The sequence below is a fragment of the Eptatretus burgeri genome, chromosome 10, assembly GCF_056783735.1.
Source record: "Eptatretus burgeri isolate ZD-2024b chromosome 10, Ebu_testis_v1, whole genome shotgun sequence".
NCBI lineage: Eukaryota > Metazoa > Chordata > Myxini > Myxiniformes > Myxinidae > Eptatretus > Eptatretus burgeri.
This window is the reverse complement of record NC_140970.1, coordinates 93,349,180-93,363,150: the sequence shown is the minus strand read 5'-3', so window position 1 is coordinate 93,363,150 and position 13,971 is coordinate 93,349,180. Positions and strand designations below refer to the sequence as shown.

At 42.6% G+C, this 13,971-nt stretch overlaps 1 protein-coding gene across 1 annotated transcript; it reads left to right on the top strand.

Moving 5' to 3' along the window:
* The first annotated feature begins 3,123 nt into the window (after nt 1-3,123).
* Nucleotides 3,124-9,419, top strand: LOC147019135 (uncharacterized). The gene is given in 9 exon segments (XM_085900116.1): nt 3,124-3,983; nt 3,985-4,339; nt 4,476-5,848; nt 5,971-6,143; nt 6,970-7,439; nt 7,571-7,903; nt 7,905-8,183; nt 8,281-8,661; nt 8,758-9,419. Coding segments are annotated over 9 exon segments (4,713 nt in total). The 3' UTR covers nt 9,247-9,419.
* The last annotated feature ends 4,552 nt before the right edge of the window (nt 9,420-13,971 follow it).

Here is a 13,971-nt window from a genome sequence, read left to right as displayed (position 1 = left end):
GTGTTTAAAAAATCTGTTTTGAAAGTGAAGATAAAAGTTTCTCTGGAATTTATTTATTTAATTGTGACGGCATCATTTCATTGAATTGGACACGAGACTGGAAAGATTATGGGTGGGATGGATTTGTCGCCACCAAGCGCCATCTTGGGACGCCCACGAGGAACAGAATATATTTCGATTCACGTAACAAATTCCAGGGAGATGTTGGATATTGAATGTTAATTTTGTGTTGAAAGTGAACGCCGATTTGAACACTTTCTCACACAAACATAACGGAAAGCGGGTCGCGGTGAATCATTCACTGGGCTTACCAACATGGCGGCGTGTGCTGCCACTGGGCTTACCAACATGGCGGCGTGTGCTGCCACTGGGCTTACCAACATGGCGGCGACACAATGGGGCATGAAACGTGAAGAGACATAATCCTTCCAGTCCAAAAACAGTTGAAACTCAAGCTTGGTCGCCGGAAGTGTGTTCTTTATTTTTCTAGTTCGGTTGAAATAACCAAGACCAACATCAACAACAAACAACACTAAAGTTTTTTTCGAGTTGCAGGCACTTCAAAAATTCACCACAGTTTTTCCTTTCACGTCAGAAAATGTAAAAGTAGTTGATCTCGGGTTGTTCTCGAGTTGATCTCGGGTTGATCGCGGGTTGACTTGGGTTGTTCTCTGGTTGATCTCGGGTTGATCTTGGGTTGATCTCGGGTTGTTCTCTGGTTGATCTCGGGTTGTTCTCTGGTTGATCTCGGGTTGTTCTCTGGTTGATCTCGGGTTGTTCTCTGGTTGATCTCTGGTTGATTTCGGGTTGTTCTCTGGTTGATCTCGGGTTGTTCTCTGGTTGATCTTGGGTTGATCTCGGGTTGATCTCGGGTTGACTTGGCTTGATCTCTGGTTGATCTCGGGTTGATCTCGGGTTGTTCTCGGGTTGTTGTCCGGCTGAAACGGTACGTGACGAGGGGGTTGTTCAGGATTGACACGGATTCCAAAGGCCTCAGACATCTTTTCCTTCCGCATGAAATCGATAACCCCCAATGTGATACAAATGGACGGACAGGGAGCTACAAAGGACCAACCATTCACCGGGAACAGCCAAGAAGCCATGTCTCTCTTGGTCGCTCAACCAACTTCGTCTGCAGCAGCGGTTTGGTTCAAACTTCCGCCATTTTGTTCTGAAGGATCGCAGCTGTGGTTTACACAAGTTGAAGCGCAATTCGACATGAAGAACATCACCACCGAGACCACACGGTTCAAATACATCGTCGGATGTTTTTCACCAGAGCGTGTGATGGAGGTGAACGATATTTTAGTACAACCTCCAACAAACGATCCAAACACGACTTTGAACACCGCCGTCAGGAATCGCACAACCACCTGTGAGCACCACTGCTGTCATCAACTTCTAACATCTTAACATTTAAGAGATCTAAGACCCAAACAACCACTGCATCACATTCAGCAGCTTCTCTGTGACCGCTATGCCATCTTCGATCAATCGTTTCCTTGCGAGTTCTTCTTGCAATGTTTACCACCACAAGTCCACATGATAGTTGTAGCTAACGCAGAGCCGGCACTACCCACCGTTGTGGAGCTGGAAGATGATCTCACTGACACAATCACACCGACCGTGGCTAATGTGACACCTCCAGCACAGCACGTCCCACAATTATACTTGTAAATGACGAACCTGAAAAAGCTCAAACTAGAGAGCTCCATCCTGTACAACACAAGTCATTCCCATGTTCGTGTATCCCTGGTAGGAGAAGTGATCAACACCGTACCATGAGCTACTGTTCTCCTTTACCTTCTGTGAACACTCCAGATTGGTGTTGGTACCACGTGACCTTTGGTTCTAAGACTTCTCAATGTAGGTAGAGTGTATTGAAAGAGTAGAGGGTACTTGAGGGTCGTGAGTAGAGAATAGAATGACATGATCGTGCACACAAAGGAAAGGGAAGGGCTCAACTGCTCAAGGAAACCCGACATGAAAAGAACGACAAATACTCACCAAAGAGAACAAGTTTTAAAACAAAACCGAACTCCAACCACACAGTAAACACGGAGACAACACAATAACAGCAAAAAAAAACAGGACAAAAAAAATTAATAAAACCACCGGGAAACTTATCTTTGAGGAATTTGGCAGAGAACACCACCGCCACTCAAGAAATGGAAGTATGAACCATACCGTTTGGTCTATGTTGACCTCAAAAACAATTGCCTCGTTGAGTTCAGTGATCTGATGTGGAAATCCTTTTCAAATTACAAGTCACTCGAATGAAAATTGAGGATTTTAGAAATGGCATCAAAGTTGTTGACCTTTGGCCTCTGTTGACCTTTTGGTCGATGTTGACCTCAAAAACAATTGATGGTTCAGTTCACTGACCTGATATGGAAATCCTCTTCAAATTTGAAGTCAATCAGATGGAAATTGAAGATTTCAAAAAGTTCACAAAGATTTTAACCTGTGGCCCATGTTGAACTTGTGAGCTAAAAAACATCGATGACGTCATGAGGGGTCAAAAGATCACGTTAAAGGGCCACCAAGTCAAATTTCACGCCCATCCTCTTTGCCATCCACCCTGCACCTAAGTGGACGAATCTTTTGGATTCTACTTTGCTTGAAGGAAAGTGTACATGTATGGGCAGTTGTTAAAACTAAAACAAATTATTTAACTTCAGTACAACATCATTAACCCTTTCCACAAAAATACCGAAAATATTGAGAAAATGCGGTTCTGTATTGAGTTTACTGTGTGAGTGCGCCCTTCGCATACGAATGATTAATTTCAGTGTTTATTTATAGTTTATGGCTATGGTTATTAACATTCTTTTTTGTTACAGGTGAGGCCATTGTAACTCCCTTAACACTTTAGTGGTGGTGTTAAATTTCGTCAACTGACAGTGTTGTCTTTTTTTGTAACAGGACGTGCAGACAACTGTTATTTTGATGAATGTTTGAGTGGTTGTATTGAATATCTGCTGGCATGCATACCTGCTTGTAGCTGTAGTTTATTGGTGGTGGATAATTGTCTTTTTTTTCAGGTAACCCCAATTATGGATTAGTGCTCCAGTGGTGGTAGTGCACGCTTTGTTGTAGTTAACTGGTGGTGGTGGCTTCATCATGTCAAAGGCAAAGAAACGCCGAACTGATCATGGTTGCAATTTAGAGGAACTGCAGATGCCTCCTCCTGTATGTATTTTAGATGTGAGTGGCATACAGCATGGTGAATTTATACCACTACACAATATAAGGGGTCCTCCCCAGGAAAAGCTTGAGATGTTACATAATCTTCGTGAGAAACGGCTCCTTCAGTCTCATGATTCACCCACTTGTATGGAAGCTGTGTGTCGGTTAATTCCAGACACTCTTGATGGTGTGGACCCAGAAATGACAGGCTATCACCGGGGATGCTATCAAGCCTTTACCAAACATCAGGATCGTTTGAAATGTGTCGTACCAGACGATGAACCCTCAACAATTCGATCCCCCCGTAAACCATCTACCTCTTCCAAGAACATTTTTCCACCAGAATGTATTTTCTGTGAAATGCTTGAGACGAAAGTTTCCGGAAGGACTGAACGTTGTGTCCAGTTTGCATCTTTCAAGGGAAAGGAAGCGGCTTGGACTCGTATTGAATCCCAGGCCCTAGAAATAGGAGACAATCGTTTACATCGCAAGGTGGCAGGCGAAGATTTGTTTGCAAGAGAGGCTCGTTTCCATAAATCCTGTCATGGTTCATTCAAACTGAGATATGTGAATTATTTACGTGATCAAGCCAACAGAAGTATTGAAAACAAGCAAGATGAAAAGCTTGAAGCTCATCAAAGCTCATTTAATGTAGTTCTGTATTTTATACGTGAGAGGGTAATTGGGCAGAAGGAGGTCGTGCAACTTGGAACACTCCGCCACCTATACGTCCAAGAACTTGAACGCTGTGGATTTCCAAATCCAGATTTCAGAAGTGATAAGATGAAGACCCGAAATCAATGAGTGCATTGCTTTCACAAAAGTGTTTCCTGGGGACAGGGGATGCATAACCAACAACCTGGTGTACAGCACAAGCATCTCTGTTGCGGAAGCAGTTACTGATGCATATAGGCTTGGTTCCAAAGACAAGTTTGAGGATGTTGCCTTGCACTTGCGCAGTGTTGTTCAGGGGATGTTCATCGAGTCAACACCACTTCCTTGGCCTCCTACAGCTGATGAGCTGGATGCCAGGGCATCAGAAGAATACCTCCCAACAGACCTGGTGAAGTTCCTGTCGACTCTTATCCTGGGTGAAGCAGATGTGGAAAAGTCTGAAAAGAGCCGATGTCTGGTGCTTTCAGTAGCTCAGGTGAGTTTTAACCACCTTTGCTTTCAACATCTTTGGGACAATATCGCTAGTCCTCCAAATTGTATCCAGTTTTAGTGCTTTCTATCATGAAAATGTAAATTATTTTCTCTATAAGTTCCATTGGTTTATTTTCCAGGACATCTGCCGTGCTGTGACAAACGGAGAGTGGAAGTTACCTAAACACATCCTCCTTTGCAGCACCATACGCCACCTATATCGAAGCAAGCAGCTAACCAATATACTTCATAGATTGGGTCACTGTGAGTCCTATGACTTTGGCTTGGAAGTTGAGGCAGCACTGGCGGAAGCAATCGGCGATGTTTCCTCTTCTCTCACTCCCCAGATTGCTACTGGTGAAGACAACGAAGTTTTTCATGTTGAGTGGGACAACTTAAACAAAATAACCACAAATGTCCATGGTTCAAACGTGGTGAACATCACTGGAGAGATCATCATACAGGAGGTGAAACCAAACACTGACATTGCCGACAAAGATAGAACCCTCCCACTCAAGCAGCGGAATAAGACTCGTTGTTTTGAAGTTGGAACCCCACCAACATTGCCCCCTTTTCATATTTATGGTCGAGTTGGGCCCAAGTTTCCAACAGGGGCTAAGTTCAGTCCACCCATCGAAAACGATAAGTTGTACTCAGAGTGCATCCAAGAGTACCGTTTGTGGTTACTTATGCAAATGGTCACTGGGAGTAAAGAAACACAACTCGTCCCTGGATTTGGTGGCTTCATCTCAGCTACTGGCAAAAAACCATCTCGAAAGTCGACCATTGACTATTTCAACCCTATCAATCAGCCGTTCACTGAGTATTCCGTAATCAGGGAGTTGTTGAAGCGTTCGGAAGATGCTACGCTGGAGGTTGGCCAGAAGTATGTTCTTAGCACTTTTGACCTTGGAGGTTGCATGAAAGCACTCCCCCTCATTTGGAAGTTCCCAGAAGAATACAAGAACCATGTGGTAATCCAGGGGCCTTTCCACACTGTGATGAACTGTATAGGCATGTTGACTGGTCATAAATGCATGAGCTCAGGCTACTCTGAAATCCTCCTTGAGGCTGGACTTGTAACCAGTGGCTGTCTTAAGAGTGTGCTAAAAGGGAAGGCATATGCGAAAGCTCTATTCTGTCTGAAGACTGTTAGTGAAGCAATTGAGCGGTTGTTGATAGAGTGCTTCAGTGAAGAGGAGAATGTAGATGTCACCAACCCTGTGGCCCTGCTCAATGCTGCCCAGAACTGTAGTCATGAGTCTCTTGATCATGCCTTGCATGATCCATCTACTTGCATCATTTTGGACAAGTACCAGGCTTACGAAGACAAGGTCCGTGCTGGCCACCTGGGGAAAACGGCCACTTTCTGGTTCAGTGTGATTGATCATACTCGACTTATCCTGATGTTGTTGTACGCCGTGAATAAAAACAACTTCGACCTCTTCCACAAATGCAATGGTGCATATGCAATGGACCTCCTCTTTGCATATGATGGGCCAAACTCCTCCAGGTAAAACATTTCTTTCAATATCAATGTCAAGTTGCAAGTACAAAACCCACATTCATTTTTTCGACTCTGCCAAAATGTGTTATGAGGCCCACATACATCTTATCTTTTTTTTTTTTTTACAGGTACCTAGTATGGTTGGATGTCTTACTTACGAACATCGAAATGTCTCATCCTGGGGCTGAAGAGTTGCTCAAGAAAGGTGGCATTGCAGTAGCACGTTCTCTAATCCCAGGGTCCCTCAGTGCAGTGGACAAGACGATGGAGGAGACCTTTATGAGGTTCGCAAAGTCTGCAGGTGGGTTTTTGTAAATACTAAAAATGACCTTCCAAATGGTCTCGTTTCAATGTGGGTGTCTGTGGGGGAAAAATTGATATTAATGTATTTTTAAATTGTAACAAATGGAGTTTCAGAAATGTAACTTTTATGCTGCAAATTGAATTGGCTGTCATTTCTGGCCAAAAGACTTTTGCCCTAAATGATAAGAAATGTGTTGTTCTGGAGCAGAGTGACCGAGCTGATAAATGAACCTTTGCTTAGAAAATGTACAAAGTGGCTTTTTGTCTAAAGGACACGTCTACAGTCTGGGTGAATATCCCCCAACCTCTCTCTCATGGAAGTATAAAATGTTTTGAAAGACACATTTTCTTAGTACGAGCACTTGAGGAAGTATAGTTTCTCAGTGGATCGTACTCCTTGGAACTGACCAAGTACCAAGTTAGAATAAAACTCTCTGATGTAATGTAGAAGTGAATTGAATCGGGTTGGTCTAACTGTTAAATAAAATAAGAATAAATGAAATAGAACCAAATAATATTGCAATCAAATGGGGATTCTTAAGTTCATTGTACAAGGGTGAGAAGTGTATGGTGTATAATTAGGAAATAAATTGTTTCACAAGGAAGGACTTGTGTGGACATCAGTTTTATCAGTGTCGATAGGGTTTTTGTAGGGTTTTATAATCAAATCGGACAACCGTTAAACTCTGTCTGAAGTCAAATAGGATTCCACAATCGACCAGTTAGAATCCTTCAGGAGGACAACGATCACAACAAGGTGGGTTAAAAAAATCCACATCAGTGTCCAATGCACTTTTTATATCGCCGCTTCCATTATATTGCAGTAGGATTCGTTGGTATCTTCTCTAAGTTTGAAGCTTACCAACGACGGTGCCGCAGAACCTCAACACGAGCTCAGTACTTTGAGAAGATGCTGGAGATGTGTTGCCTCATTGATGACCCTGACTGCCCAAAGACTGGAAAGCACCGTGAGAAAGAGAGAGCAGAAATCAAGAAGTCTGAAGATGCAGTACAACGTACCATTGCTGCTATTCGTAACTTCACCGATCCTTTCTCATTGGCCGACAAAGACCATCTCGACAGCTTGGCCTCTGGTGCTCCTGCTTCCTCTGAGGTAGAATTTGATGTACTACATGCTGCGAAAGCTGGCAAAGAGGCCAAGGAAGCATTCATCCAAGAACGGTTTGTGAACGGCTCTTCTGAGAAACTATTCTTTGAACGTATCAAGAGGCGCAAGTTGAAAACAATGGACGCTTCGAAGAAAACAGTCAAGCTCAGTGCCTCACATGGAAAGGTAGGTTATATTTTAAAAACACAAAAAGAGAGGAAATAATGTTCAGTTCTCATTTACGTCGGTCGAATGTATTTTCATTTTGACATTGTTCAATGAGTTAAATAATGTGGTTCTTATTTCCTATATTGCAGATTGTCCAATACCGAGAGCAAAGTGACCTTGCCTTCATGCTGCTGGTCAAATCACAGAACCTGGATGAGCCAGTACACCTTGATGAACTGATGAGATATTCACTCACCCCTGTACCTCGTAGCCTTGGTACAGCTGATGGCTTCTTCAATAAGACCAACAAAGCTGCACTTCTACATTTCTTCACAGACGACAGTCAGGAGGATATTCCTTATCCGAAAGGTGCCCTACATATCCAAGAAGGCAATGCACTTTTTCATGCTCTGATAAACATATCACCTACATTTGGAAAAATATGTCTGCAAGTGTGAGATCAGATGGTGGCCAAGAAAGATTTTTTTCTTCTCAACTGATTCTTACCATGCTGATTCTATCAAGGCTCAGGAGAGGTTACGCCGAGGATCTTCTCAGCATTATCTGATACAAGGACCAGCAACAAGAAAACCAAGTGACTTCGAGCTATTCCTGGCAAATGAACACAATAAAACACAGCTCTGCGAACAACTACTCAAGTTGTGAAGCAGCAATGCAACAGCATCTCACATGGAGCAATGTGGAACAGCACTGGTGGTAGTGGATGGCAAGGCATACCAGTTACAATTATCTGATGGTGAGGTTAGTAAATTGAATTCCATGTGTCAATTTATTGTAAACCCTTTCCCTACTGCTTAAAATCAGTATGTATGATAAATTCCATATTATATCATTTCAGGTTACAGCACAAGGAATTCTTGAGTTGACGTCAAATCAGGAGGAAACGGACACAAGGCTTGTGCTGTACCTGAAGTATGCAGCCAAACTGGGTTACAAGTCAGCTGCAGTCAGGACACCAGACACCGATATATTTGTCATCCTCCTGTTTTATGCCAACACAACAGGTCTTAACATCATTCTTGACATCGGAACTGGTAAACATCGTCAGATTGCCAACATAAGTCAAATGGCAGAATCCATGGGTGCCGACAACTATAAGATGGTCCTGGGCCTGTACGTGTTCACCGGGGAAGACGTAACTAGTTCCTTCGAGGGAAAGGGCAAGATCGGACCCCTCAAGAAGTTACAACGTCATCCAATTTATCATGAAGCTTTCAGCTATTTGTTTCATTATCTATGAAATCCCCTGACTATCACAGTTTCTTTTAACTTTTGTGTGGCAATTCATATAATTGTACTCATCTCCTTTCAGAAAAAACTTGGGGATGCATGGTCTGTAAAGCCAGAAACGATTGATGATATTGAGGCATTCACATGTCTGATGTACGGCTACTCCAGACAGAAATCTATTGACACTGTACGTGGAATCATGTTGAGGAAGATGGTTGGGGAAGATGAGCAACTGACAACCAAATCTAAGATTGACCTCTCCCAGTTGCCACCTTGCAGAGACAACCTTATCCCACACATTGGTCGAGTGAACCATCGCCTTGCTATCTACAAGCGAGCAGATATTCCAATCTTCTGGTCTCCAAAGCCATATGATCCTGAACAAGGTTGGGAAAGAAATGATGAGGGTGTTTTGGAGCCAGTGTGGTCTTGCGGCCCAGTTCCTTCCGCTACCTTGATAGACTTAGTTGAGAAGACTACGGAAGAGATGGAAAAGTGTGATGATGACATTGAGGAAGAACAGTCCAGCCAAGATAGTGACCATGAAGAACTTCTCAGTGATAACGAAGACTAGATTAAAATATAAACATTGAGACTTTTGGCAGTCGTAATAATGTTTCAGCATTAATTAGTTGTGGGCCTGCGTATTATAGTAACTCGTTAACACACGATCTCTATATAATGCATATTCCCATATCAATTAGTAAGGAGTGGAAGTGAAAATACCAAGAGAATGATACATGGACTGTATTTCAGGACTCATTGGAACATGTAAAGCCTTTTACCATAACAAAAAGGCAGAGAAAACAAATATGTGTCAAACTTCAATTTCACAGGAAACTTATTACAAAAATTCATTTTTTTCAATATTTTTGGTATTTTTGCGGAAAGGGTTAATGATGTTGTACTGAAGTTAAATAATTTGTTTTAGTTTTAAAAACTGCCCATACATGTACACTTTCCTTCAAGCAAAGTAGAATCCAAAAGATTCATTCACTGAGGTGCAGGGTGGATGACAAAGAGGATGGGCGTGAAATTTGACTTGGTGGCCCTTTAACGTGACCTTTTTTTCAAAAAAAAATTTTTCAAAATATTTTCGAAGTATTTTTCAAAATACAATTAAAATATTCCTGCTTTTCTTTGAAAGCGTGGGAAGAATGAGAGTTTTAGTCATATATAGATGACCTGATGCCATTTGGTCCTATTGCAGGGCCAGAGTTGAGGGTTGAACAACCTTCTCCACCTTCTTAGGTGCAAAAGCACAGAGTACAAGGACGACAGGGAAGGATGGGTACTGAGAGTGAGGGGCTGGAGATGCAAAATTTGGAAGCAAACACAGAAATGAGGCATTCAGCCTTCTCACAAGCAGAGATAGCTGTGGTAACATTTGAAGTGAGGAAAGTGATTGGGGGGAGGGGAGCATCCACCAGTTACAGACGTAACAAGACACCACCAGCTTTTAGAGGAGGGAGACAAGTTTGAAACTGTTAACATTGAAATTCAAACTGTTATCATGATTTTCACGATAACATAATCATCAATTACCTTTGGCACGTCCACCATGATCTTCACCTTGTCACCTGGCTCACCACATACATCACAGGCACCTTGGATCTGCATGTTTTTTTTCCCAGCAGGTTCTTCATCATCATTACACACATCTTGACCGTCACCTGCGGATATCAACAACTGTTTCAGGCAAACATTAAGTGGAAAAAAACATGGTTCAGAGAAGTTCTCCATTGCCAGGATAACATTGACGGTCCCGGTGGGTGTGGAGCACTGATCTTCACGTATTGTGATCTTCACATCATCAATTTAAACGAGATATCTGCAGCACAACTTTCCTTTGATCCAGTGATGGCCATATTTTTTCTAACCACCACATTACCTTGACCTTCAACATTTATGGATAAAGTGTAAATGAAGAAAACGTGTTTCCATCTACAATCTACCCATGAAATGTAACATTATTAAAATCAGAGGAAAATTATTGAAGTTCTGATCAAAAAGTTGTTTTCATTAATTTGGTTACAATCCAAAAAATGTAGGTCAAGGCCATAAATCAAATACCAGGTGTACAACTTCAGTGCAGGTACACTGTGATGATGTTGGAATATCTTGGAAGGCCAAGTGGTCTTAGTGATTCCGCATTCTCAAAATTGAGCGATGACAAAAAACACCTTTATTTTTTTAAGACCACCATTTGAACTTGACCTTTACCCCAGAGAGACTCGATGTAAATTATTTGCGTTGCAGAGAACAATGAGTACACCACCTCTAATTGAATGGAAGAACATTTCACAGTGAGATAGGGATCTGCACGGAGGTGAGAAACTGAAAAGGTGCTACCTGTGTCAGATCAATCAAAAGTACAGCTCAAGACAAGAAGTTTAAACACAGAACGTTGGAGTGCAGATGAGAAAGAAACCATCCTTCACTGTGAATCATATTCTTCGCATGAAGAGTGGGGGATGTGTGGCCCAGGTAAAAGGTTTTTGGACCAATCGAGAAGAAAATTGTGAACCAGGACGGTGATGGTTTCACTTCATAAATTAGAAAGGGTTGTATCGACAATCCATAAATACCTAAGAACTGAATAGAGTTGATAACAGTTAGGACCAGACAACAAGTAACAACAGAGGTGAAGGCCATGGGGGCTAAGGACTCACCGGGGGATGGAGAGAAGGATGGTGGGGACTTGGTCGCAGTGGAACTCGAAGCGGCGATGCAGTGAAGCCGTATCTCAGAACGTGGTGTAGCATTGGGACTCCGGTGGTGGAGACGAATTGTGACGGAGTGAGGGGATGCAGTCCACCCTGGGGAGGGGTGGGGGGGAAGTGGAATTGTGAGGGGGTATGCAGCAAAGCCAGATTTCAGAATGCTGTGTAGCACTGGGACTCCAGTGGTGGAGACAAATTGTGATGGAGGGAGGGGATACGGGCCCACTCTGAGGAGGGGGAAGAGTGGAACAGGCCCAATGGCATGGACTGGGTGACACCTATACAGACAGAGGGGAAGGGAATGGTAGATGATGATGAGCAGGAAGAGGGAGAATGGCAGGATGGAGGAGATGAGGATGATGACATTGACACCATTCAGAAAAAGACCACAACTCTTGATGAATGGAAAACAATAAAAAGACTAAAATGCTTGTTTGGAGAACCAGCTGATCATTTGGTAAAATTGTGCAAAACCATCCCCCTTGAAAGAAATCGATACTGTGGGCTTTGCAGTGGCACTGCTCATTCACAAAAAAGGAACAGAAAACAACACTGCAAGAAGAATAGACCAGGCTCCACAAATCGAAATTAAACACCACCATGGAAACAGAGATGAGATACAGAGAAACAACTGAGAAAGTAAAATTGGACAACTTCAACAATTGATGAGAGGAAACTGAAACACAAAGCTGAAGAAGATAATCCAAAAAATAAAGGAGAGCGGCACTCAGTGGAGCGCATACCTCTGCCAGGCTGAATAGTTTACATTTTGTATCCCAATGATAGACTGGACCTGCATCCTCACCTCAACTAAAATCCAAATTGCTTGTTCTCGTCACCTGTCCAGCTCGTACACTAAGTTTTGTCATAACCCACCCACAACTTTTTGAAACATCGTGCTATATATAGTTTTTGGCCCAATTTCTCAATGGTGAAGAATCCCTTGAAATTGTCGTTTCCGGATGCGGATCCAGATGTTCACCAAAATTGAATCACTTCGTTGTCACAAACCCAACCTGTCCATGAGGTTTCGACCAAATCCATCCGTAACTTTTTGAGATATCGTGTTCATCGACAAACAGCGGTGGAAAATATAACCTTCCTCTACCTTCGAAGGCAAAGGTAATTATATTGAGGGTTGTGAATCCAGAGAGGACTTCGTGCACCTCCTGGATGGAAATAAAGCGCCGACACACACGAGTAAAGTTAGTTATGTCTCATAGTATTCTGTTTATCTCTTAAAGGGGAACCCAAATGCTCACACCACCTCAATGCTAATCTATCCCTTGATAATTTACAAAATAGATATGATGTCTTTTTCCAATTTCCGAATTATAAAGTCGGTGAATTTGCGATTAAAAGTCGAAACGTTCTTTTTCAGCCGAGCCGTGACGTCGCATCAGGAAGTCGACCGCCATGTCCATACCGTCTCGGTGTTACATCACGGAACGATTCAACTCGAATGGTGAATCGTTTAGGGTTTTCCACAAATTTGCCGAGTCTATGCGTCCTCGGTGCTTGTATAGTAATACAAACCGAGAAAGTTTCATGCTACATCAATGGCCGAAAGACCCGAAATACCTGAGTGTGGATCGGGCCTACAAAATGTTTGCTTTTGTGCTCAGAACATTTTACAAAGAGCTGTTATGAAACAACAGACATGCTTATATCTTGGTCTGTTCCACCATGATTAAGAGAGAATGCCATCCCCATGATTAAGCGGAAGAAAGAACCGTCACTTGAAAATGGAACACCATCTCTACCGAGCTGCAAACACATCTACACGGGCAATCTGAGCGGTGAATCAAACACCTGTTGCCATTGTCCGGCAATTATCACAAGAGTTCCTGAAAATAATTATTATCAGCACAAATTTCTACAAATGAAATGAACCACTATCTATTTATCGTGGAGGGAAAGTATGTGCAGTGCTTATAGAAAGTGTACACCCCATCCCCCCTTCAAACTCTTCACCTTTTGTTGCCTTATAGCCTGGAATTAAATTACATTAAATCAGACTTTTCCACCTTTATTTACACATCGTAACCCACAACTTCCAAGTGAAAAACAAATTATACAAATTTCACGAAATAAAAAAAAATACAAACCGAGAATATCTTGATTGGATAAGTGTCCACCCCTCCTGAGTTAATACCTGGTGGAAGCACCTTTGACAGCAATTACAGCTGTGAGTCTGTTTGGATCGGTGTCTACCAACTATGCACACCTTGATTGGGAAATATTTTCCCATTCTTCTGTACAAAACTGTTCAAGCTCAGTCAAGTTGCATGGGGAGCGTTGATAGACAGCAATCTACAAGTCATGGGACAGATTTTCGATTGGATTTATGTCAGGGCTCTGACTGGGCCACTCAAGGACATTTATCTTTTTGTTCCTCACCCACTACAGTGTATCTATGGCTGTGTGCTTCACGTCGTTGTCATGCTGAAAGGTGAACTTCTGTCCCAATTTCAGCTTTCTTACAGAGGGCAGCAGGTTTTTTTTATGTATTTTGCTCCGTCCATTTTCCCTTCTATCCTGACAAGTGCCCGAGTCCCTGCTGATGAGAAACATCC